This window comes from Rhipicephalus microplus, chromosome 3 (assembly GCF_043290135.1).
Source record: "Rhipicephalus microplus isolate Deutch F79 chromosome 3, USDA_Rmic, whole genome shotgun sequence".
Lineage (NCBI taxonomy): Eukaryota > Metazoa > Arthropoda > Arachnida > Ixodida > Ixodidae > Rhipicephalus > Rhipicephalus microplus.
Window position 1 is genome coordinate 176,568,304 of NC_134702.1, and position 27,790 is coordinate 176,596,093.

At 45.1% G+C, this 27,790-nt stretch overlaps 1 protein-coding gene across 1 annotated transcript; it reads right to left on the bottom strand.

Moving 5' to 3' along the window:
* Positions 1 to 27,790, bottom strand: LOC142804053 (uncharacterized). Its single transcript, XM_075890568.1, has 3 exons — positions 27,595 to 27,790; positions 16,407 to 16,632; positions 1 to 1,811 (listed from the first exon to the last, which is right to left on the bottom strand). The coding sequence occupies exons 1-3, from the start codon at positions 27,646 to 27,648 to the stop codon at positions 364 to 366; spliced, it is 1,728 nt and encodes a 575-aa protein (XP_075746683.1). The 5' UTR covers positions 27,649 to 27,790; the 3' UTR covers positions 1 to 363.

The following is a 27,790-nucleotide window of genomic DNA, read 5'->3' on the forward strand; positions in this document are numbered from 1 at the left end:
ACCAGCAATTCTTTAAGGGGTAGCCTTTAGGCCCTAAACATATATGGCTTCTCCTTTCCTTCATGAAGAGGCATGTGGCCTCTGAGGTTGTATTTTCACAAGAAAGATGCATTGCAGTGCACACAGGAGTATGGACGCTCTCCTGTGTGAGTACCATACATGCATGAGAAGACCATTTTTCCGCGAAAAGGATGCACTACAGTGAACACAGGACTGCTCTCATGCGTGAGTGCGCATGTGCTGAACGAGGTAGCGTTCCATCCACAACAATGCATTTCAGTGGACACATGTAAACGGATGCTATTTTGAGTGAGTACGCATATGTCTTACGAGGTTGAATTTCTGGGCAAAGGACACACCACACTAAAGACAGGAAAAAGGACGCTCACCAGTGTGAGTGCGCACATGGTCAACAAGGTGGGCTTTCAGCCTAAATGATGCATTGCACTGCAAGCAAGAAAAGGGACGCTCACCTCTGTGCACACGAATGTGTCTCATAAGGTGGCTTTTCTGCAAAAACGATGCATCGCAATGGGCACAGGAAAATGGACGCTTTCTCGTGTGAATGCGCATGTGGTCATTAAGAGAATCCTTACGCGAAAAGTGTGCATTGCAGTGGACACAAGAAAAGGGACGCTCTCCTGTGTGGGTGCGCATGTGAAGATTGAGGTTACCTTTCCGAGAAAAGGATGCATTGCAATGCACACAAGAAAAGGGCCGCTCTCCTGTGTGAATGCGCACGTGGTCATTGAGAGAATCTTTACGTGAAAAGTGTGCATTGCAGTGGACACAAAAAAAGGGACGCTCTCCTGAGTGGGTGCGCATGTGGCTGTTGAGGTTGCTTTTCCGAGAAAAAGATGCATTGCAATGCACACAAGAAAAGGGACGCTCACCTGTGTGCACACGTATGTGTTCCATAAGGTGGCTTTTCTGCAAAAATGATGCATTGCAATGGGCACAGGAAAATGGACGCTTTCCCGTGTGAATGCGCATGTGGTCATTAAGAGAATCCTTACGCGAAAAGTGTGCATTGCAGTGGACACAAGAAAAGGGACGCTCTCCTGTGTGGGTGCGCATGTGGTGATTGAGAGTGCCTTTCCGAGAAAAGGATGCATTGCAGTGCACACAAGAAAAGGGCCGCTCTCCCGTGTGAATGCGCAAATGTTCTTTGAGTTTGTCTTTGCGCAAAAAGTATACATTGCAGTGGACACAAGAGTAAGAACGCTCCCCTGAGTGGGTGCGCATGTGGTCTTTGAGGTTGCCTTTCCGAGAAAAGGATGCATTGCAATGCACACAAGAAAAGGGCCGCACTCCTGTGTGAATGCACATGTGGACATTGAGAGAATCTTTACGTGAAAAGCGTGCATTGCAGTGGACACAAGAAAAGGGACGCTCTCCTGAGTGGGTGCGCATGTGGCTGTTGAGGTAGCTTTTCCGAGAAAAGGATGCATTGCAATGCACACAAGAAAAGGGGCGCTCCCCAGTGTGATTGCGCATGTGGTCTTTGAGTTTGTCTTTCCGTGAAAATGACGCATTGCACTGAGCACAGGAGAAGGGGCGCTCCCCAGTGTGATTGCGCATGTGATCTTTGAGTTTGTCTTTCCGTGAAAATGACGCATTGCACTGAGCACAAGAGAAGGGACGCTCCCCTGCGTGAGTGCACATGTGCTCATTGAGGGAGTCTTTTTGAAAAAAGGATGCATGGCAGTGGAGACAAGAAAAAGGATGTTCTCCTGTGTGAGTGCGCATATGCTCCAGGGACGTGACAGAAAAAGACTGCTCCAGGGACGTGACAGTGACAGACAGGAAACCTGCAAAGCCATAAAGAAAACACAAGCGTAATGCAAATTACGTACCATACACAACGTAGAATGGATTGCAGCAGCAGACAATACACACTGGTTGCTCCACATGTAAGTGAATGAATGATCACCTGGTCTTACCCAAACCAAAGCTAGTCTAATGGAACAGTGCAATGACCCAATCTATTTCATGAAAACTATCTTTTCATGAAATAAAAAGTAAAATGTTGCATTATGTGCTAACATCAAAAGCATGCAATTTTTCGGTTACGATTCGGAGCGATGGAAGCAACTGCGAGGGCACACTGACCATTGTTAAAAGGACCCTGAAACACTTTTTCATGTAATCATGGATTCACTAAGAGAGCTTATTGCCTCACGAACTCAACGCTGCGAAAATTTCAAGAACCCATATAGTACGAGCGGAGTTACAAACAATTGTCGCATGCAATCACATTCTTTCTTCTCTCGTATTGGCGAAAACGCAAGAGGCTATACAGGGAGGATGCAAGGGGCAAAGAAAATACGTCCCGTGCCCCTAGTCACCTTGAGCCCTTTTTATTCATTTATTTTATCGACTACGCGCTTTTTTTCCGTGTAATCGCACGTGTGGACAAGTCACGGCCTCTCATGGCAATCCTTGTAAAGCTGAAGTGCGCCTTGTTCAAATCAGCCAATGGCTGATATATGACATTCTACAGGTGATTTTCGAGCGTCTTCTGTCATTTCTCGAGAGAAGAGAAAGCAATTTTTAGATGACTGATAAATTATTGTGAACTCCAGGCCGCGTGCTGTGCTATATTATTTAGCTCGCGTGTTCTCGAGAGCCTCCAAGACGGATCGGCAGCGTTTTCTGACCACGCTCAAAAAACGATGCAGGGCCCTTTTAAATGAACACAAGCAACAGAGTGCCCTCAAACATACTGTTATTTTATTTTTATTTTTTATTTATTACATACTACAGACCTTTAGGTCCAAGCAAGTGGGCAGTTACAAGGGGACATAGTTGAAACAATAAGTGGCATTAAGATTGTTTGGGGTGAGTGTTTCATACACTCATAGTGAACACAAGCAACGACAGCACATTATTTCATAATATCGCATGTACCGGACAAAAAAAGAAAAAAAAGACACCACAATTCGTACTTGATATGTTGTGCAATTGAAGTAAAAATAAATACATACTAAATGCAAAACAATAAACACAATAATTTTCACCGGTCAAGCCAAAAAAGTAATGAATACACAGGTATACAATAAGTTCAGCGCATACATGATGAAAAAAACAAAAAACAAAAAGAAAAATGCTGTAATAAAAGATCGGAAACCTGAATTTTCAGGACAATGCTATTTAAAGCGAAGGAGAAATAGACTCTATGAGGATGCCCGAGTTGTTTCGTTCCAATCTGAGACCGTGCGTGGAAAATATGAGTACTTATATGCGTCTGTCCTGCTGAAATAGGGTGTTAGAGATTTGGCGTGATGATGCCTTATGGGTCTGGTTGATAACGATCTCAGGTACGGAGATGGGTCAATCGCAAGTTTGGGATTCAGAAGAAAAGCAAGAAGGTCATTTTTTATCTGTTTTTGACGTGTGCTAGGAAGGGAAATGCCATTGGCCTTCATTATTTCAGAAGGAGAGTCGAATCGTGAGAACTTGTTAAAAATGAACCAGACAGCTTTCCTTTGTATTCTTTCCAGGCACTTGATGTTAGTTTGAGTGTATGGGTCCCATACTACACTCGCTTATTCTAATTTAGGTATTATTAAAGAATAATAGGCCTGTAATTTAACATTGCTAGGGGCATTATGAAGCTTATGTTTTACAATGCAAAGCTTTCTGAATGCAGAGAAGGAAATAATATTTATATGTTTATTCCACGATAAGGTAGTTGTTATTGTATCACCCAAGTATTTATAGCTATCGACTTGCCTAAGTGGCGAAGAACCAAGCTGATAAGTAAAAGACAGGGGTGCTTTTTTACGCGTTATAGGGAGCAGTACGGTTTTATCGGCATTCAAAACAATTCCTCATTTTTCGCACCACTGCAATACGTTATTTAAATTGCTATTTAACTCAACTTGATCTTCAAGATGGAAAATTACTTGGAATACTACACATTCATCTGCGAAAAATTGAATTTGAACACCTGGGCTTACTACGCTAACAATATCATTAATATAAACCAAGAAAAGCAGGGGGCCTAGGACACTGCCTTGTGGCACCCCTGAAATGACTGCCAAACTTTCAGAACGTTTACCTTTAATGTCAATATATTGCTTCCTGTTAGTCAGGTAAGCAGAAATTCATCTGATGAAGTGTTGAGGGACGCCAAGAATTCTAAGCTTTATGATTATTTTAATGTGCGAAACTTTGTCGAAAGCTTTGCTAAAATCAAGAAATATTACATCTATTTGGCCATTAGAATCAAGAGACGAAGCGAACGAGTGAACTACTGTTATTAGTTGGGTTATCGTTGAATACCCTTTTCAAAAGCCATTCTGACGTTCTGTTTGTGCAGCACTATTTTTTAGAAATTCACGAACACAGTTGGCTATAATATTGCCACGTTCTATTTCCCAAGTTTTTGTTATCGTCCGAAAACACCGCACGATTCTCAGCGCAAACCGCGCCTGCAGTTTTCTAGAAGGTTCCGGACTGTAGTAGATCATTTCGATAAGATCACGCCCACTGTGCGAACGGTACAGATTGTTCTGGAACCTACGCTAACGCCAGCGATAACGCTAGAACATTCGACGGCAAGAGTATAAATGCCGACGCGCTTCGCCGCTTGTCAGTTGTTGATCGAAGGCCGACGCTCCGTTCGCCGCTATCAGTCCGAGACTGCTATCTGTGCGAGACTGCTGCTGTAATTGGACTTTCAGTTTACCGGGCACAGGTTCGCCCAAATAAACAGTTCAATTCCAACACGAAGTCTCCTGTCTTCAGCCACGTCACGACCCCGTGACATCTGGTGGAGGTGCTGCTTCGTTCATGTACCGGACGCCCCCGTCAAGCCGTGAACCCAGCCCACGTCGCGGAGAAGACACCGACGCCAACCAGGAGCAGCGAACAAGCCGCCGACAGCAAGGGCTACCACCGGAGTACGTGCTTCTACCAGACAAGGCGCGGAAGACGAAGGCCATGACCGCGACTGCAGCGACAATGACAACCGCAGCGTCCCAGCCCACGATGGTTATGCATCAACCCAGAGAACCACCAATTTTCCATGGGTCATCGTTCGAAGACCCGGAGTCCTGGCTCGAGACATACGACCGTGTGGCCGCCCTCAACCACTGGGACCATGATGAAAAACTGCGTCGTGTGTTCTTCTATTTGGAAGACACCGCAAGGACTTGGCTTGAAAATCGGGAGTCCACGCTCCGAACGTGGGATGTTTTCTGCGGCGCATTCCTGCAAACGTTCGCGAGCGTCGCTCGCAAAGAGAGGGCCGCTGCTTTATTAGAGACTCGGGTTCAACTACCAAATGAAAATGTCACCATTTTCACAGAAGAAATGACCCGACTATTCCGTCACACTGACCCAGACATGCCTGAGGAAAAAAAAGTTTGTTTCCTTATGCGAGGGATCAAACAGGAGCTCTTCGCGGGACTGATGAGAAACCCGCCGAAAACCGTCCAAGAATTTGTAGCCGAAGCGACCACGATCGAAAAGACACTGGACATGCGCACTAGACAGTATAATCGTCGCCTGACTGCAGAGTGCGCTGCTGCTCAAGCCAGTAACTCCGGCGACCTGCGTGAAACGATCCGAGCGATCGTGAGGGAAGAGCTGCGCAAGCTGTTGCCTTCGGCGCAGCCTCAAGTGGATTCAATCGCCGACATTGTGCGAGAAGAAGTTCGGCAATCGCTTCAACTTCCCCACGCACCGCTGCCCGAGCCGGAAGCTATGAGCTACGCCGCTGCACTGCGCCACAACGCTCCTCCCCGTCCACGCCAAAACGCCGCCCCGTCGCACTTCCGTCGACAGACGCCACCGCCGCCACCACCCCCACCGATGTCATACCGTTCGCCAGCAGCCCAGCGCAGTGCACCGAGGAAGACTGACGTCTGGCGCACCCCTGACCATCGCCCGCTCTGCTACCACTGCGGCGAGGCCGGACACACATACCGCCGTTGCCAGTACCGACAGATGGGACTGCGTGGCTTCGCCGTCAATGCACCGCGTCCACAGCCAGGAGAACGACCACGTGACATCGCCGACTACCTGACAGGAACTCGGTGGACACCACGAAGCCCTTCGCGTTCCCCGTCGCCCAGCCGCCGCACGTCACCGCACCACCGGCAGTACTCTGGCCCAACGCGGGGCCGGTCTCCTAGCCCGTATCCGGGAAACTAAGGGCAGCAACCGATGGAGGTGCGGTTGCTGTGCGACGAACTACCGAAGATCCTCCGACGACAACGACGCCGCGACGGAGCTTTCCAAACACAACGCCAACCAGGCAAAGCCCTGACGGCGAAAGCTCACTTACCGAAGGTGGCCTGACGACGCAACATGGAAGCAGCAGAATAAGCCGATGCAGCCGTGACCCGACGCCACGCCCAAACTGTAATGCGAGACGGCGAACTAGCGACCTCGACGTTCTTATCGACGGCCACAGTGTGACCGCTCTCGTCGATACTGGAGCCGACTATTCCGTCATCAGTGGGTCGTTTGCCGCGAAGTTAAAGAAAGTTAGGACAGCTTGGAAAGGCCCTGAAATCCGCACAGCCGGAGGTCATCTCGTAACGCCTGCAGGAATCTGCACAGCGAGAGTCACCATTAACGGCCGTATTTATCCTACAGACTTCGTAGTCCTACAGCGTTGCTCGAGAGATGTCATCCTTGGCATGGACTTCTTATGCCTCCATGGTGCTGTCATCAACCTAAAAACAAAGTCGATAACGTTATCCACAGAAGAAGCACTACCGCCGCGCACGCCGTCAGGACACCATGCCTTGAATGTGCTGGAAGAACAAGTCACCATTCCGCCTCGCTCAAGCGTCATTATTTCAGTCGGCGCTCCTAAATCACCTGACTTGGAAGGCGTCGTTGAAGGCAGTCAGCATCTGTTGGTCACCCGAAATATTTGCGTCGCAAGAGGAATTGCAGAGCTGCGGGGAGGCAAAGCAACGGTTTTGCTCACGAATTTCAGCAATGAGTACAAACATGTGAACAAAGGAACAACGGTCGCATTTATCGAAGAAATTGTCGAAGCCACCAGTGCTTTCGCCCTCGCCGATTCTGCGGAACCTGCTCAGAGGAACCAAGCCCCTCCCATAGCTTTCGACGTCAATCCCAGACTTCCGAATGATAAGCAAGAACAGCTCAAGGCCCTGCTCCTGCAATACGAAGATTGCTTTTCGTCGTCATCGAAAATTCGGCAGACCCCAATCACGAAACATCGCATCATAACCGAAGAAAATGCCAGACCACTCCGTCAGAGTCCGTACAGGGTTTCGACGCGAGAACGTGAGGCCATGAAGAGACAAGTTGATGAAATGCTGCGGAATGACATTATCCAGCCGTCCAAGAGTCCATGGGCATCCCCCGTGGTGTTAGTGAAGAAAAAGGATGGGACCCTACGATTCTGCGTCGATTATCGCCGCCTGAACAAAATCACAAGAAAGGACGTGTATCCCCTCCCACGAATAGACGACGCACTTGATCGGCTCCATAACGCCAAGTACTTTTCGTCAATGGACCTCAAGACTGGCTATTGGCAAATCGAAGTCGACGAAGGAGACCGAGAGAAGACGGCGTTTATAACACCGGACGGCCTCTTCGAGTTTAAGGTGATGCCCTTCGGCCTTTGCTCAGCGCCTGCAACGTTTCAACGCGTTATGGATACAGTACTGGCAGGATTGAAGTGGCAGACTTGCCTTGTGTACTTGGACGACGTCGTCGTGTTTTCCTCGAGTTTCGACGAGCATCTTCGGCGCCTTGAAGCTGTACTTCAAGCCATCAAGACTTCCGGACTCACACTGAAGCCAGAAAAGTGCAGATTTGCGTATGAGGAGCTCTTGTTTCTGGGGCACGTTATCAGCAAGTCTGGAGTTCGTCCCGATCCACGGAAAACAGCCGCCATCGCCGACTTCCCGCCGCCCACTGACAAGAAAGCCGTGCGCCGATTTCTGGGCCTGTGTGCCTATTATAGGCGGTTCGTGAAAAACTTCGCCCGCATCGCCGATCCTCTCACTAACCTTACCAAGGCCGACGTGGAGTTTAAGTGGGAAACGCCGCAGGAACACGCTTTCCAGGAGCTTAAACATCGCCTCCAGACGCCTCCGTTACTTGCCCATTTCGACGAATTCGCCGAGACAGAAATACATACTGACGCAAGCAGCGTAGGTCTTGGCGCCGTTCTTGTGCAGAGGGCTGACGGGCTTGAAAGGGTTATTAGTTACGCCAGCCGATCGCTATCCAAAGCAGAAGCAAATTATTCCACAACAGAAAAGGAGTGCCTCGCCATCATCTGGGCTACGTCGAAATTTCGCCCCTACCTCTACGGCAGGCCCTTCAAAGTTGTGAGCGACCACCACGCATTGTGTTGGCTAGCCACCTTGAAGGACCCCTCAGGTCGCCTCGCACGATGGAGCCTGAGACTTCAAGAATATGACATTACTGTCATTTACAAGTCCGGCAAAAAACACTCCGACGCCGACTGTCTCTCTCGTGCGCCTGTCGACCAACCGCTACCCGACGACCCGGATGACGACTACTTCTTAGGAACGATAACTACCGACGACTTCGCTGAACGACAGAGGGCCGACCCGGAACTTAAGGCCCTAATAGAATACCTCGAAGGCAGGACCGCCGAAGTCCCGAAGGTATTCAAGCGCGCACTTGCGTCGTTCTTGCTACGAAACGGTCTTCTACAAAAGAAAAACTTTTCACCGCTTCGAGCTAAGTACCTTCTTGTGGTGCCTTCAGCTCTGCGACCAGAACTCCTGCAGGCCCTTCACGACGATCCGACGGCAGGGCACCTCGGTGTTTCTCGCACGCTCGCGAGGATACAAGAAAGGTACTACTGGCCACGTCTTACCAACGAGGTCACTCGTTATGTGAGAACATGCCGGGACTGTCAGCGACGCAAGACACCGCCGACAAGGCCAGCGGGACTTCTGCAGCCAATTGATCCACCTTGCCGACCTTTCCAGCAGATTGGTATGGACCTACTGGGGCCGTTCCCGACGTCGGCTTTCGGAAACAAGTGGATTGTGGTAGCTACCGACTACCTCACCCGCTACGCCGAGACAAAAGCCCTGCCAAAAGGCAGTGCATCCGAGGTAGCTAAATTCTTCGTCGAAAATATCGTCCTACGTCATGGCGCCCCAGAGGTCCTTATCACCGACAGAGGAACGGCATTCACTGCCGACTTAACTCAAGCAATCTTGGCATACAGCCAAACAAACCACCGCCGGACGACAGCGTACCACCCACAGACCAACGGCCTCACCGAGCGGCTTAACAAGACGATCGCCGACATGCTGTCAATGTACGTCGATGTCGAACACAAGACGTGGGACGCCATTCTTCCGTATGTGACCTTCGCATACAACACGGCGGTGCAGGAGACGACGCAGATATCTCCATACAAATTGGTCTACGGAAGGAGCCCGGCAACAACGCTCGATGCCATGTTACCCAACGTCACCGACGAAGAAAACCTCGATGTGAGCGAGTACCTTCAACGCGCCGAAGAAGCCCGACAACTTGCGCGTCTCCGTATCAAGAATCAACAGACGACCGACAGCCACCGTTACAACCTTCGACGACGCTTCGTGGAATACCAGCCCGGTGAACGTGTTTGGGTGTGGACGCCGATACGCCGACGTGGACTAAGTGAAAAGCTTCTGCGACGGTATTTCGGACCGTACAGGGTGGTTCGACGGCTCGGCCCACTTGATTACGAGGTTGTCCCCGACGGCATCACGAACTCTCAACGACGCCGATCGCGACCTGAAGTCGTCCATGTCACGCGCCTCAAGCCGTTTCATGCGCGTTAACAAACTGAACTAGTGTTTTTTTGTATTATTATTGTATCGTAATTTATTCATTGTACTTTCTTGCATTATTATTGTACTTTCATCTTTAGTTAAAGCATCGGGACGATGCCTTTTTTCAGAGGGGGGCAATGCCACGTTCTATTTCCCAAGTTTTTGTTATCGTCCGAAAACACCGCACGATTCTCAGCGCAAACCGCGCCTGCAGTTTTCTAGAAGGTTCCGGACTGTAGTAGATCATTTCGATAAGATCACGCCCACTGTGCGAACGGTACAGATTGTTCTGGAACCTACGCTAACGCCAGCGATAACGCTAGAACATTCGACGGCAAGAGTATAAATGCCGACGCGCTTCGCCGCTTGTCAGTTGTTGATCGAAGGCCGACGCTCCGTTCGCCGCTATCAGTCCGAGACTGCTATCTGTGCGAGACTGCTGCTGTAATTGGACTTTCAGTTTACCGGGCACAGGTTCGCACAAATAAACAGTTCAATTCCAACACGAAGTCTCCTGTCTTCAGCCACGTCACGACCCCGTGACAATATGTTCCACAAGTTTGCAGCATTGGGATGTCAGTGGAATAGGACGATAATTTTGTATAAGTGTCCAGTCACTTTTCTTGAACAAACGAACAATCCGGGCTGTCTTCCAGTAATAGGCCGTTGTGCAGTAATGACTAAGACACGAAACAAAATTACAAGAAAGTTTGCAAGAAGCTTAGCATATCGCTCGAGAAATATGTTAGGGATTTCATCAGGACCAGAAGAACTCTTAGTTTTCAAGTTAAGAAGCATCATAAATACCCCAGCATACGATACGAAACTCGTATCTAATAGTTTAAAGAATGTGCCATAACACGCATATACAGTTGCGCTAGAGAATACACTTTGAAAATAGTTGTTGAAGTGTTGAGCAATCTCACACTTATCTGTCACCGGCTTTCCGTCAACTGATATTTGAGTAACTGGTTTCTTGCTATTTTTTATGTTGTGTCATAACTTATCAGGCTCATTTTTTTTTGAAGTTACGAAGCGATATTTTGAAATAAAAATCTTTTGCTGTGCGAAGTGCACGAGTGAGTTCATCTTGGATCTGCCTTATTTTGTCATTTTGCACATGTTTCTTTTTATATCTCTTTATCCTGCGTTTTAGTTGAATAATTTTCCGATTCATCGAAGGCGTTTCCTTTTTAACTTTCTTTAGTTTATTAGGGACGAAATTATCCAGGCAATAGTGACACATATCTTTGAACTTGTTCCAAAGTAATTAAGCATTGTTGCCCTCGAAATCAATCAAATAGTTTTGCAAGGAATCGATAATGCTTGGGTCATTGGCATGAGAAAAGTCCTTAAAAGAACGTGCACAGACATGCTTATACTTTTTAAGTGGTTGAAGCGGTAATGATATGCTTACAAGATGGTGATCATAGAGCCCTGGCTCCACTTCTACAGTGCAATCAGAAAAATCACGACTGATGAACACCAGGTCTAACACAGAACTAAGCGAATTCTGTACACGAGTTGGTTCATGGACTACCTGCATTAAATTATACCTTGACATATTATTGAACATAATGCTAACGTGTTTATTATATGAGCTACTGCCAGCAATGCCTTGCCAATCTACTCCCGGCAGGTTGAAATCACCGAGAAGAACAATTTTCTTATTTGCGTGCATTGCCATTTCATTATTCAGTATCTCTAATACATCCGTTGTGGCATCTGGAGGTCTATAAAGTGTGTACAACATGAAACTCTGGCCCCTGCTAGAGATTTTAACACGCACGCTTTTGATACCTACTACGTCATCTAATAAAACCGCCTGAACACTATCTTTAACTAAAATAGCCACGCCTCCGCCCCTAGCCTGCCGATCTTTACGAAATACTGTGTAAGAAGGGGGGAATATGTCATTGTCCCATATATCTTCATTCAGCCACGTTTCTGTTAAGACAGCTACATGAGGATCATACAGTAGCAACAAAGTTTCTAAGGATTCAGTTTTGTTTTTCACACTGCGGGCATTTGCATTCAATATTCAAACTTGTTTAGGGCTTTTAAAGGCATCATGTCAGTCGCAAGATAATGTCGATGTATTATTGCGCTGACCTTTTACAAGCGTGTAATGTGCGGTTTTTGTTGCTTTAATACGTTTGTTCAGCGTTTCATCCCAATAAAAGTCTGTCGTGAATAAGCGAGACCTTCTTCCCGAGTTTCTTTTCACTTTTACTACTTTCCCAGAGCAGTTTTCGTTTTCTTAATGTTAATGCGGAGTAGTCATTCTGGACGAATATTAAGCTGCCTTTTTTAGCTTTTTTACATTAGCGAAGTATTCCCTTTTTTTTTTTTCGTTGAAATCTTGGAAGTATATGATCACTCGGCGCTTGCCTTTGTGATGTCCAAGTCGATGAATGCGACCAATGAATCTACATTTCACGCCAAGTTTAACTTCGAACACGTCTTTCACAACCTTATCCTTAAGCGACGTTTCTGTTTCATCGGATGATTCGGGTATTCCATGAAATATCAAATTAGATCATCTGCTTCGGTCCTCCAGATCTGTAAGTTTTTTGGCCTGAAAGTTTATGACATGCTCCACTGACTGTAGCACTGCCTGTACTTTATCGGCTTGTCCTGAAAGAAGGAAGGGTTCAGAACTACTTTCCAATACTTTATCGGTAAGTCTTTCCATCGTCTTTTTTATGTCTGCTATTTCTGTCTTTAATTCATTTTCTTTTTGTGTAGGTCCAGGATTCACTTCCACGTCACCGCACAACAGCAACTTCAGCATAAACACACATTTATAAGCAATGCTATAGCACCGTTTGGGGCACGGCAGGACCACTTTGCAAGTCCTTCTGGCCCTGAAGCAGCTCTTGAACAATTTCTTTTTGTGTAGGTCCAGGATTCACTTCCACGTCACCGCACAACAGCAACTTCAGCATAAACACACATTTATAAGCAATGCTATAGCACCGTTTGGGGCACGGCAGGACCACTAGGCCAGGACAGTCACTTCGAAACGTACAGTAATGGGAATTAACCTGCAGTACGAAAAACAGTTTTCTGCTTAGTGTCATGGCACTGCCGGGTCCACCGTGCCCAATGAAGTGGTAGTCGTGAAGCATCTGTTTTATATCCTCTGCTGTTGATGACGTCAGGCCTTGTTGGTCAATAGGTGTTGCCAGAAGTTCCGCGCTATCATGCGATGGCGCTATTTGATTTGTTGACGAGACAGAATTGAAAGGCTGGTATGCATCGTTGGCTTAGCACACCTTGTGGCACACCTGACAAGTTGTTGGTAAACCGGCGGCGATTCCCAGCAAACCCTGCAGTAAGAAAAACAGTTTCCTGCTTAGCGTCATGGCATTTCCGGCTCCGCCGTGTCCAATGAAGTGGTAGTCGTGAGGCATCTGTTTTATATCCTCGGCTGTTGATGACGTCACGCCTCAATGGTTGATAGGTGTCACCAGAAGTTCCGGACTATCATGCAATGGCGCTAGTTGATTTGATGACGAGATCGAAATTGAAAAGCTGGTATACACTGTTGGCTTGGCACACCTCGTGGCACACCTGACAAGTCGTTGGTAAACCGGGGGCAATTCCCAGCAAACCCTACAGTACGAAAAACAGTTTCCTGTTTAGCGTCATGGCACTGCTGGGTCCGCCGTGCCCAATGACACCTCCATCTCCTCAACTTCTCAATCAGGCTGCAACGTTGGGAAGTCTTTCATCAATTACATTACCTATTGTTGTCACTGAGAGGCTATTTCTTCAGTAATCAATTTGACAAAATTAATGTTTTTAGACCAACTCTATTCATACACAAGGCAGTCGAAACAGTGGTATTTCATTTGGCAAGAACTATATATGTAATTTACGCCCTTGTAGTGGTACTTTGATGCAGCATGTGGGATATGAATGTCCAGCCAATAAAGCCAATGTGTTTAGTACTTTTGTACTCACTTGAGCACACCATATGTCGGAACACTGCAGTAAAATCTTGAAGCTATGAATCTTGTGCGGTCACAAAAAAATTCGTGTCAGAAGAAATTCAGATCGCCAAAAACATGTAGAACTACAGGTTTCCCCACTCACTTTAATCCTACAGGTTTTCCCGCTCACTTCAATCCAAGTGCCAGCTTAAGTAACCTGCACACCATTAAAGTATTCTGAGCCCCAACCTATTTAATCTATGAGCCAAACATTTAATCCAAGCGCCAACATACTTAATCCAAGTGCTAACTCAATCAGGCCGCGTGCACAAAAAATTTATTCCAAGTACCACTATGTTTAATCTAATTGCCAACAGCTTTTATTCAGGCGTCAGTCATTTTATTGTCACCTTATTGCGCACTGCTTAAAAGACGAATAAAGGACTAGATGGACACAAGCATCAAGTTTTAACTGAGTTTATTGGACAGACACATGATGTTTTTATGCAATCGCATTTCATGGTTGAAGACACATGATGTTTTTATGCAATCGCATTTCATGGTTAGAAAAGATTTGCAAAAATGAATCACAAAAAATTTCACACACAGCACAATAGAAATGACCAGTCATGCCGAGCTCACACACACCTATCACACATCTTGCATTGCGGGTGAAGATACATCATTTCTTTCTTCGTCAGTGCCGAAAAGCCATACTGATGCAGTCATCTTCTAGGCGGATAATGTCGGATGCATCAATTATTTCTCGCGTCATCTGACTAATGTGCCTAACTATCACCTTAGTTTTGCAGAAATTCCACACTTTTGCACTACAGCATTAATAATATTAATTTCTGGGTAGTAGGCTAGCATTCGCTATGCTATCCTTCATCATCCTTCTGAGAAGCGTGGTATCCACTAAACACTTGCAAAGAATTCAGTGCCAATTGTTCATGCAGGGACTGACGACAATGAGGAATTCTGCCTGGAATGAGTATGCGCTACAGTTAAAAGGTGATCAAGAACAAGCTCTTGTAGTGAGCAGGAGCATTGGGCGACCCACTCATTACGCCCTTCGCATTGTGCGACAGCTGGTTGTTTTTTCGTTGCTCTAAAACTCTTTATAAGTCGTATTAACACGACAGCTTTCCCGACATAAAACCTGAACAAGGCAAGTTTGCCAACAAGTCCTAAGCGCCGACGTGACTCAATAGTAGAATACTGGGCTGGCACGCAGCGGACCCAAGTTAGAGCCCCACTTTGTCATTGGTATTAGGTTTTTCTGATGATTTCCCGCAATATGATTACCGAAAAGGTGGCGACAGACAACTACGGCGCTGCGCGAGACCCAAGTTGTGATCTCATAACAGCTTTCACAGGAAAATCATTTTAGAGCTTTCTGTAGGTGACGCCAATTGTGTCTCTACAACCCGATAGAAAGCACATAAATAGTGGTTATTTCCCAATTTTCGAACAGTTTTTGAACTTCTCCAGGTTCCCTTTGATGTTGCTGTTCATTGCTGCCAACTCTTTGCAATATCCAACATATTCGATAACCTTCCCTCCTTCAAACATGAATGTTTGCCATGAGCATGCACAGGTGAAGGCTTCTCAATTCGTTTCTCATGCACCATCGCTGCTGAAACGAAGAGCCCTGTGGACTAGAAATCTCTCAGCGGCATTTGCACCCCTGCAACACTCAAGCACACCTAGAGCACATCACCTGAGACTGCTGCTTGACTCCGACTACAATGGGCCATTGCCTCAATCACTTCAATCATGACCGTCTACTTTCCAGGACTGGTTACTGCTTAGCACACCATTGCCATAGCCACTGCTGATCTGATTGATTTGTAGGGTTTAACGCCCCCAAACCACCATATGAGTATGAGAGACGCTGTAGTGGAGGGCTCCGGAAATTTCTACCACCTGCGGTTCTTTAACGTGGACCTAAATCTGAGTACACGGGCCTACAACATTTCCGCCTCCATCGGAAATGCAGCCGCCACAGCCAAGATTTGATCCAGCGACCTAAGGGTCAGCAGCCGAGTACCTTAGCCACTAGACCATCAAGGCAGGGAAGCCACTACTGATGTACAAAAATCACTGCAGAAATACCCGAACGACCACCACGGCTTCAGCCACTAGCATGAGGCTTCATATTGGGTGCGATGGTCAGAGCAAAAATTGATAAAAGGTTATCCTGCCTCCCAATTTTACTGTGCACCCTCCCCCCCTCTTTTTTCTCTCCTATCCCTCTCTTGATCTTTTACAGCAGTTCTTTGAGAGCAAAGACATGACTAAAGACAGGCCAACAACTTCCCCTTGTGCAAACATTTTGCAGAGTGATGCCAAATCCAATACTAAATAAGTGAGCCGCTATGCTAATAAGGGCACTTGCTTGGGTGAGTTGGTAGCAATTCATTGTTGCAGTGTTTAAAAGACGAATATTTCAGATGAAGGACTAGACAGACACAGTGCGATGCGCTTGTGTTCGTCTAATCCTTCTTTTGAAGCGTTCGTCTTTTAAGCAGTGCTCAATAACGAAACAATGCTAAGTTAACTTGGCATACCATTTCAATTTGTACCTGTAGCATTCACTGCTTTACCCATACAGGGAAACTGACTCTTTTTCATTTATGAAACGGCAAATGCAGAGACATACCTGGAGAAGCACCTTGTGGCTCTGTTTGTGTAGCACTAGTTGAGAAAAGCTTCTTTTCATCTGCTTCTGATACTTCTTCACAATGGGTCGGTAGCCGCACTTGAACGGATTTATCGATGATATGGCCAAGCTCACATGCTGGCTCTGGTGATGTTGCTACGGGTTTTCCCGACTCAAGAGCCAGATTACATGCTTCATGATGTACAGGCTCTGTTTCATTGTCGTTCTGAAATAAATTGAGCAGTTTTGTTACGAGTGAACAAGCCATCGATTATTGCCAAGTAAAGTAACGAAAGCCATATCCTCCACTATCTGTTTCCAAACAATGACTTGGTCCTGATGTGTGCCCGATGCTCGTGTTTACAGATAGCAACTGTCCAGGAAGCTGCGACGGTGCATAAAAATATAAATTACGAATACATAAACGACCAAACAGGAAGTTGAGATAATTACTAAAATAAACATTTTTCACTAATGTTTAAACAATTTAGTGAAACCACTTATACCATTGTAGAATTGCATGTTTAATATGTTTCAAAAGCTTTGTCTTTTGTAAATGCCATCAATTCTGCACAGTCAAGCTAACACCAAAGGCGTCTGTGCCAAAAACCAAAGGCGTCTGTGCATCAAAGCAAATAAGGTACGAAACAAGCCTAATGCTTTTGAACATCAACACGTGTGTAGCAACCAAAAAAAAACAAAAAAAACACACCTTCCTACTTGCCAAAAACATATGCAACAGTACCTGCAGCCCCTGTCAGGGACTGTTGCGTAGGTTTTCGGCAAGTAGGAAGGTGTTTTTTTTTTTCTGGGTTGTTACACGTGTGTTGATGTTCAATATCATTAGGCTTGTTTCGTACCTTATTTGCTTTGATGCACAGATGCCTTTGGTTTTCCACCTGACCGGGTTGAATGCTTGATATATGTGCGTGTATCTTCCAATAAAGTTTAGTTGCGAGTTCAGCATGGTGTCGTCTCTTTCTCTGTCCTTGTCTATATTTGTGCGCTATTTTTTTTTCCAAGTATGAACCACCAACTACCCCAACTTTCACTATTATTGCTCTATTCTTTCTTGCTCCTTTTTCTGACGTCAAGCCTTTTCTAGTGTTTCAAGCTGTTGCGTTCATTTCCTTACAGATGCACATTTCTGTCGCTGGTTTTATGTCAAAAACTTGCAAGGTCTGGTTGCTCTGCTCGATCAGGCCCAGCGAGTCGCAAAGGCCAGAGGGGCTCTGGACTAAGGGAACCACCCACCTTCTTCCCAATTCCCTCTAGTACAATAAAGTCTCTACTACTGCTACCACTACTGGTTAAAATATTGCAAAATGAAGAAAACGACAAAAATACGCATCCTGCTCAAATGGTTCCTCGAAACCATGCATTAGACGCCAAGTGCATACACCAAGCGAGATAAGAAGACACATGCCATGTCGAAAAGCCTAGAAAATGGTTGGGCTTTGTATTCAAAGCTAAAAGATGACAGCTTAATGGTGCCCTGTGTGCACTGCCTTCTCAATTGCTAGCCTGGCTTCGTTTCTTGGCGAATGCCTCAACTATTCCACAATGAAATAAGCGTCTCTGCACTTCACAATGGTAATTTGAAACTAACTTGGAATGCCTCCTGCAAGTACAGCTGCACAGTGTCCTTTGCCTTAGAATCACTCCTTTTGAGAATCAGTCAGTGGCCCCTACTCATTTATAAGGCAACCAAAGAGCTTACATAGCTGCCCACTTTGTTAACGGTGATGATTATATATGTCTGAGCACTTTGTAATGGGTGAGCCTTTAATACACACACTTGTTGCAAACTTCATAGGTTTTAATGCCTGGCAAGATTCTAGGCTTCTACTACCCAATATAACATGCATTAAAAAGATTCCTCCTCCTACTACAAGACATTCACAGTTTCTTTTTTTTTTTTACTGTGCAGTTTCCTGCAAATGCGTGGCTCTGTGGTGGAACACCTGTTTGTCACACAGCAGGTCTGGGTTCTGTTTATTTATTTACTTTATTTTTTATTTTATTTATTATTTTGTTTAGACCTTTATTAACTTTATTTGCATCTTCATTAACTTTTCGGTCACGTACAATGCTGATTTTTCGTTCACAATCAATAATGTCCTCAAAAAATTTTTGCTAAATGATCTTTCGAATAGTTTTGAGTTATAAGACCATGCATGTTTTCTGAAGCAAACTTGCATAGAGCATACGGTAAATTAAGAAGAGACTTCTTGTACGTCAATCAAAATTTTGTGACACCTCTACACTGTTTGCTACATAGCAAAGTGAAATGGCTCATGAGCTTTTTATTGTGATAGAAATCGAATAGACAGTTCCGATGGGTTTTTGCTATCACTGTCATGTTCCATACAAGAGTGACATGAGATGCAGGAATAGGTCCAGGATTGGGCAAGATGTAAAGGAGTGCTTGAGCCGGGTAGACTCCTATGCTTTCTCCACAACTGCACCCTTCCTTCTTCGTATAAATAAAACCTTTTTCCTCCTCCAAACCGATAACATTGCACAGCTAAGAGTATGCTCTACGTGAGGGTAAGGCGTGGGAGCGGTGGCAACCAACACAGCTGAAGCAGAGATGAAATGAGCCGGCCGATATCCGTGGCACGGAGGCCGCATGCATTCAGATCCTCGTGCCTACAAGGCTGGCCATCGATTGATTGACAGGCCAACAAGAAATGGCACACCCATTTTGAAGGAGCATAAAGGGACACCGGGGATGAGTCGGCGACAAGCTAAGAATAAAAAGTAAAGTGCACCGCTGTCCATTTGTATTATGCGCGTCCAACCGTGGTAACTCTTTACTATGACTTAACAGTTACGATGAATCAGCGACAAATTCAGTATAGCGCCATTTGCGATGAGAGTATTCTCTGACGAGAAGCGATGTGTCGCTGCATCAAGACCGGCAGGCATCCATTCAGTTTTCCTGTGGTTTTTTTCTTCCTCAAGAAGCTATGTCATCCATTCACAGTCAGCACCATTGTTCTGGCTGTCATTCGATGTTGACATTTCTGATTTCGTAGTGTTTGAAGAGGACCGAAGTGGCAAATCTTCATCACGTTACGTCGTTTTGGCCGCGTGAAGCAGAACCACAACGTCTGTTTTTGCGTCGTTCGGATGCATCAAGCATTTCTCCTGAGATTGACCACCCTCGATGATTGTCGTCGCAGTCAATCGTGTACAGTATGGTGAAGATGAAGTCTGAATGTGCACGTCTGTGTTTTGTAGAATGTGCGCGTCTGTGACCTACCAGCCTTTCTACATGTGCATGTGTGTTACTTGAGTATCGCAACGATATGAGTATCTTGGTGACCTTTTGCGAAATGCACTGCGCTGTGTGCCTATACCATGGAGGAAGATGAGTGACGTACGCACGGGCGAGGCGTGAGAAAAAAGCAACCAACAGAACCCGCTGGCATGGCACGGTGCGAAAGTAAACAAACCAGGTGGGGGGAATACACAGTATTGTGGGCATTATAAAATGAATTGTGGTCATCCGGTGTGTGTAATTAATTCGACGTGGGTCTATTGGTGCAGTTGCATCATCTGAACGGAATTATTTACACCGACTCATAAATATGTTCCAAGTTGAAGTGCCCATTGCATAGACGCTTCTCACGCTCGATGTACAAACACTTTTTATGAAAAACAACGTGCGAGGTTTTTCGAAACGCGAAATGACACGCACTATGTAATATCACTGTATCAAGCGTGATCGACACGGCGATCACGATCTATCTTGATCAGCTGATCGTGATCGTTGCCAAAGCTATGTCACTAAAATATTAAGCAAAATAAAAAAGAAAGATTTCGTTCTTGAAGGCATTGTACTATATTAAACGATATCTTATTATGAAGTCTTACTTTTGTCTAACATCATTATAATAATTTAGAGCGCCGTAATAGAAAACATGAAGGATCCATTGCACTGCCCTGTGAAAGCAAAGCCTGGCACGCAATTCAGCTGCATTCACTGGAGGGAAAACTGTTTCGCTTGCTCAGACAAACCTTCGCACAGACCACGTATCTTACACCTAGGCACAGACACATTCATAGAAGCTAGTGGCCCCTGTTGCAGCAAAACTCAATCCCACTTTGAAAAAGTTGAATATTGAAGAGCTGACAAGGTCATGCGAACACCATGGAGTGCAAGTAATTGATTGATATGTGGGGTTTAACGTCCCAAAACCACTATATGATTATGAGAGACGCCGTAGTGTAGGGCTCCGGAAATTAGCCGAAGCAAGAAAAGAATTCACCTAAAACCTTTAGTAACCGCACACTTTAGCCGCATACATCGCCTTAGCATTAACTTAACCATAATGTATGCAATGACCCCCACTGTTAAACACAATGTGTAATACACACTCTTATTGCGATGAAACAAGACGTTAAATGAAGCATTGGCGTTTAACTCAAACACCAAGACAAGTACAGCGATGCGTGGCGCACATTCAGTATTTATGACAGCAGATGACTGAAAATTCACGAAGTCAATCTCAAATCACTTCTCCATTATTTGCTTGCTTTCAGTCATAGTTGCCATAGTTATAGCAGCTAGAGAACAAACCTGGCAACGAAAGTTTTGTAAAACAAAAGATAACAAAGGACCTTATCAAAAGGGATTAATGGCCCTGTTTAATTTTGTGAAACCGGAAAAGAATGATTTCTTTATTTTAGGCATTACTTCATATGTGACATTGCTTCTTTTAGTACAACCTTAGGTACCGCGCAGAAGTGTCGCCTTCGAGAGATATACATTGCTTTTTCATGGACTCCGAGATGAGCACGGTGGAGGTTGCAATTTCAACAACAGATATAATGCAAATCTGATGCTGAACTACGTGCCTTCTCAAGCTTCTTATCGAGGTTTGAATTCTTAATTTCAATATAGACTAATTATTGGGAAGATAATGGTTGTATGCATGAAAATTGTTGCCATTGATAGAGAACTACTCAGGGTGTCTACCATTTTGCTTTTTCATAATTCCCTGACTTTTTCAGGTCTTCCATGATGATTTAAAGCAAATTCTCCCCCCCCCCCCCCCAACGTTACATCTGCTTCCTCGAGACCTTCGAGTGGTAAAAAATCAGGCGCTCTTATAAAATAAGTAAATAAATGTATCAGAAGTGCTCAGAATGTGCCGAGCATGTGTAGTAAATGTGAAAAAATATGTATATCTGGCCCAAATGCAACCTCCAAATCAGACAGTAAGCAAGTTGGCTGTTTATTGTTTGGAAGAAAACCAAGAAGCAAACAAATAAGTTATATTTCGTCGCATCTAAAAGTTCGAAAGATTCAATGACTGTCCTACAATTCAGCCAAAGCTGCTACAAAACGCAAAAGTCGCGCTATCTCGTGGCATCTGTGTTAAAGTAGGATGCCGGAGCCCGACCGGTTCTGCCACTGGAATATATTCTAGTTCACTATAATGGCTACAGCCCAGGCCGCTTTGGATAATGTTGACCCTTATTTATTGATTTCGCTGCTTAGAATGTGGATTGGATCTGATGCGACCTGGATTACATTATTTACTAGTGATTTGGATCCCCACCTAAATTACACACCTCTAGTATATACCTTTCAACGAAAAAAGAAGACAAAATGAAAAAAAAAATGCTATTGCTCGCGTATTCTGTGCACCTTGCAACGAACAAAGACTAACAACAACATCGCAAGAACGGAGCTCTACTACACAATTTTCTTTCTTTCTATCTTTCATTCTTGTTTTTTTTTTTTTACGTTGAGCACATGCATGTTGATGTTTCATTTCTCTGGGCTCTGTTGCTTAGAGTTTGACAAAGTCCTAAAATGCCTGCAATAAAAGCTAGGGGTAGCGTTTAAAGCGATGTTGTTTGAACATGTGATGGCAAGAAGGAATTGATCAGGGTGCAACAGCTCTCCCCATTCCATAAATTTATCACAGATGCCGGCGGGTTACCTTCATTTGTGTACTCTTCTATGAACATAACACTAAAAAGTAATCACAAATTTAATGATACTATCTCAAGAAACTGAAATGAGAAATTTAGATGAAGTTACCAAACTCTACCATTGAAACGCGAGCTACCAGCAATAATTGTGTAGTTGAGGACATTTGCCGTTGCATCACCAATAATATTAGTGATAGTGATGATAATAATAAAAGGCATGACATAGCCCGGCAAGCCTCTGCTAATGGCAGTCCTAGCCGAACCAGAAGGCCTTTAAGCGGACACGAATTATGGTCAAGACAAACATGCACAAATTTAACGACGTGAGTAATGTTGTAATTGGAAAGTCAGATAAGCTGCGTCATATGTAGAAGCAATAGACATCAAAATAGTGTATTTACAAACATTGAAATTAGGGAACCGTTTAGACAAAGTGAAGGACAAGTTGCCAAGCAAAAATTGCCTCTGTCTTTATTACTTCAGGCTGCCCCAGTTGTGACAATTAGTACATCGCAGTGACACTACTGAGTTCAAGGAAAGAGTTAAACAAAACCCGAATATTACGTCAGGCAACTACGCGTGACCTCATATGCCTTGTGAAACATGTGGAATCTACAGGCCACCAAACTGACTGGTCAAGTGCACGTGTTCTGGTCAAAGCAAACTTGCACATTGCGTGCGCCTGGTATACCAGCACATGCAGACAACTGCACATATGCTGAAAAGGAGTGATGGCATGCTTTCGACAATGTACTTCCTGTGCTTAAGCGGAAAAAACGTTTCATGGAGTATCGCGGGCTAGCAGTCGTTCAGGCTGCACGTCTGAACTACAAAACTGCCAAGAAATTTTCAAGCCCTGACTGCAAAAGCACTGTTATATAAGTCACATCGAAGTGAAACATTGAGAATTCAGCTGTGCAAGTGTGTGCATTTCAACACCCCCTTTTCTCGCACGCAGGTTCACTTGCCAAGCTCCGTGACCAGTGTGGTCGTACATGTGTGTGTATCTAAAACGCCTCTTCTTCTGAAACACTGGTTCACCTGCCAAGCTTCTCAATGAATGCAGCCCTGACTGTGCTCCTTCGCTTCACCAGGGCTATGAAGAAAAGCCTGCCAACAAGGGCAGGTACAATCACCGGAGCCAGCAACAAGTTTCTGCAGGTGAAAATTGTCCAGTATTTTATATCCAATTACAGCGCACTGTAAAAAAAAACAGTGTAGAAGATCTACTTTCCTTCTAATGCAGTTGCAACTGTGTACATCCCAGCTGGGATAACTGTGGACGAGGAGCCAGCAGTGCCCAACTTCGAACTTTTCCACAGTAATCTTTTTTTTTTTCTATTTCTGCCACTGGCCACGCTACGATTTTGTGTAAGTGTGGCGGTGACCAGCTGTTGGCGACATCTATGCACAAGTCGCCGTCTCGCTCGCACGCTGTACTCCAAGTAAAACAACACAGCCGCCACATGAGAACACACCTCGCTGTTGCCAGCCATACATAAGGAGAGGGCTGCGACTACTTCGCCGTCGCTTTTGGACAAAATCAATGCCCTGACAGGAGGAGCTGACAAGCTCTGTGAGTGGTTTACCAGCGTACAAAATGAAACAGCGAGAAAATAAAATTAACGCCCTCTGCAACTGGCTGCGTACAACACAGCGGTAAAAAAAAAAATCAGCTACTCATGGCCGCATTGTCAATAAAACTAACAATTCAGCAAGTTGGTTACTTTAACAAGGAGGTAAAAACGCGACAAAACCTGGCAATTCGAGAACGAGCGCTTACTTGTGTGATTACGATGACAGTGTCTGTAGAGACTTCTGTCAGCAGTGGCTCCTGCACCCAGCCACTGGTCACGTAATTGTAGCCCTCCATAGATTTGTACGCCTTCAGCAGCTTTCGAGAGACGAAACTTGTTCTCAAAACAAACAATAAAAATACATAATGTCGCATTTGTCCAGCGTGGCCAAAGGTCGATGTTCGCAACATATCGCACGCCAAGGTTGAAGGAGTCCACGCCACACAGTTCAATTTTTTTCTCATAACGCTGCCTGTCAGAGCTGCACAAGCTACTCTTGTACGAAGCGCTGCACTGTGCCGCTACCCCACTCACGTAATTAATGCATAAAGAGCCGAAAACATAAAAGAATCAGCCACAATGTCTACACAGAGTTGATGACTGAACCCCTGCTGCCTCTAGAGCCACCGATCCAAGGACGCCAAAATGGCAGAGAGCAGTATGTGACATCCATGGCGACGTGACATGAATACCCCCATTGGCTGCGAGATCGAGCAGAGTCGGGGCTGGCAGCAACTGGCCGAAATGGCAAAGTGTGGATTGCACCTTGCATCGACTGCTAGCCACGTCGTGTTTCTATAGGCAATATGCCATGAATGCTCGTTCTCAAAGTGTGGTTTGTCCGGTCATGTCAGCGCGAGTGTAACTGATTTTACGTATGCCTGAAACAACATACAAAAGCATTTGATCTTTCTCGGCTGCTAATGCTTATTAATAAGATCCGCGAGTGCAACATTCCAGAGTGCTGTTTATTGTCGTCGTACCCTCCATTCCCCAGAATAATTTCAGAGTGGGTGTGGTTTTCTGCTTCAAGCACATCGCAAAATGCTCTTGGCATCCTCCCAAACACGAGGGCTTTTAAATGCTGGGTGAATGCAGCGTTTTGTAGTGACTCAGTATTTAAAAAAAAAACGGTTCTAGGTCATGCATTTGCGTGCTGTTGGTAGGTGTACAACTACGACACTGTAGTTAAACGACCATGCGAGGAGCCTTAGTTGCGTTTATCTGGCTGGTGTACCACTACATAGAAATATTACTATCACATAAACTGTGAGACTTCGGTACTTACAGCGTAGGCTTACACTGTTACTTACACTGTGAGCTCACATGTTGAAAACTAATTCACACGGCATGCCCTATATATAAGATCTTTCAATTTCACTGAAAACATCTTTTTTACATTGTTTTCAGCATTTGTGTCACATTGTTAGTGACCGACAGAAGGCAGTGATAATTTTTGTATGAAAAAAAAAACCAACAACAAAAAAATGCTTGTCCCTTTAACCAGGCTTTTCTTGTAGCACTGCCATGCACGTAATTAATCAATGACAGCTTTCTGCTGAACTCTTATATAAAATTTTTACTTGTGTAAGAACACGTGCGTACATGTGGTAATCACAGTGTAGCGCAAAGCGCCGTCAGTCACTAAGCTTTCCTGACTAGACTTATCGACTGTACCACATTTCATGGTGAACAGAATGAAAAAAACAACTATTCGGCAGATCCCACCTACCTGAAAATCGACGTTACGCGAAGCATGCGGAGGGAAGATGTGTGACTGTGTTGCAATTTTTTTATTGAGTGGCACGTCATTAATTATGACGCTAAATGCACATACAGATGTTTCACGCACAGGCATAAGTTGAAGAGTTGCAAATGTTTATATAACCAGTTGTTTTCACTTGTGCAACGATGTCAACTGGGCCATGCATATTAGCAACACCAGAAGTTGATATGAAGCTCTGATTCTCGCAAGAATGCTGGCGGTGGACACTGCTACATAAATCAACTTCAGTGCATGACAACTAACCACAATTGACGTTAACCTGACGTGACAGCTGCATCAAAGGAGTAAATATGTAATGTTTATAAAAATAGGTATGCAGCACTGCAACTACTGTTGACGTTTCACGAAGATTAGTGCCTCTTTGAAAAGTAGTTCCGACAGCTGGCGTAGCTCTGTGGGAAAATGCTTCAGTGTCACGCAGATAGCTTGGGTTCGAATCCAGCTGGGACCTTGAAATTTATTCTTTGAACTCGTGTTGACGCTACCGATATCGGGTATTTCTTAACGTTCACGTATTAAAATTGCCCATGCGTGTTCTCGTCGTTCTTGGGTGGATGCTAAGTGTCAATAACCTGTGGCACATAAATGTATACCAGCGGCACATACCCACCCATGGGTATCTGTCTGGTGGGAAGTGTTTGACGACGTACGTGACAGGATTGTGACATTAATCATGTCTTGACAAGCGCGTCATATTCGTCAAACCATCTTACCTTCCAATGCTAATTTCGGTTCACGCCAGGTTAAGGGGGTGACGACGAGAGCACCCTAACTTAAGCGGCTAGATAGATAGATAGATATGCTCAAAGCCACTGAAGTTCGCTAAGAAATGCTTCACATTTAAAAAATCATATGGGTATGAGGCGCGAACGGTGGTACTGAATGAATCGCAGATATGTGGGCTTTCTATGATCTTTCTGTCTCTCTTTTTTGTAGTATGCATATGACACAGATGTAAATAAGTAGTTCAGTCACGCTACAGCAGTGCAGAGCAGGCAGAACACGAGCTAACCACGCACAAACAACACATTGAAGGTGTGGTTTCATGCGAAAACGTGAAGATTCACCCATGGCGAGCATCCCTATGAAAGGCAGAATGCGCTTAACTCGCGGATAATGTTAACATTGCATAGGAGTCGTGCACCGATTAAAACGATTATTCTGTAGAGAAGAGCGGAGATATTAACCGTAAACTGTAGTCAACACATTTTATCTGCCGACAATCGGCTCAGACTGCGCAACGAAGCGCTGCTGCGTGTATTTGTATACGCGCGGCCGACCGCCTGTCTACACTTTCTCGGTGCAGTGCTGCTACCTATAGCCCGATCTCGCCGCGAATAGTGAAGCAACTGCAAACTTTGATCAGAAGAGCACGGTTGACCGCGACGACACTGCGCGATAAATACTTTTCACCTTGGAGCGGCTGTATTCTCTTGCATCAGCGCTTTATAGAACCACGCGAGATCGAATCCTAACGCATTACAATTTGATGCTATCGCACTTAATGCTTCTCCCTGGCGGTGAAAATCATTTCACTTTACTACAAAGGCATAACAAGCTGCAACATTCGACATTTTACCTCGTAGTTTTGTCTATTCTAGAATGGTGCTCACGGCGCTTGCGATTAATTTCATTCATGAACAAACATTGATGGCACCACGTTCAAGCAACTTCCCCAGAACTTTATTTACATGCATTGGCAAAAAATTACGATGGTAGTCGCTGTCACAGAGTTGTTTCGAGCAGAGACCTGCGGTTAGCACAGTACTGACGTTCTCGAAGGCTTGAAGTTCCTTTCACAACAGCGATACACTGATCAGCTCGTATTTATTTATTTATTTTTCTTTGTAACTGTGCGTGAAACACCACTTACATCGAGTCGGCCGCCGTAGCTTGAACAGGCATTCGCAGAGCAAGGAGCAGGCATGGTGATACTACGAGACGAAGTTCTCGCTGAAGCAGCCGTTCTTTGAAGAGTAAACCATAAACGTAGTCTTGGGACGTTGATTATTCAGAATAATACAGGCGACTGACGCGGAAAACCAGAACACAGTGAGTGACGGTGAGCA

Excerpts from the sequence above, each read along its gene's own strand:
- LOC142804053 (XM_075890568.1), bottom strand. The coding sequence starts at position 27,648 with ATGCCTGCTCCTTGCTCTGCGAATGCCTGTTCAAGCTACGGCGGCCGA. Across the intron at positions 16,633-27,594 it reads GCTACGGCGGCCGACTCGAT|AACGACAATGAAACAGAGCC; the intron begins GTAAGTGGTGTT and ends AATTTATTTCAG. Across the intron at positions 1,812-16,406 it reads GCCACAAGGTGCTTCTCCAG|GTTTCCTGTCTGTCACTGTC; the intron begins GTATGTCTCTGC and ends ATGGCTTTGCAG.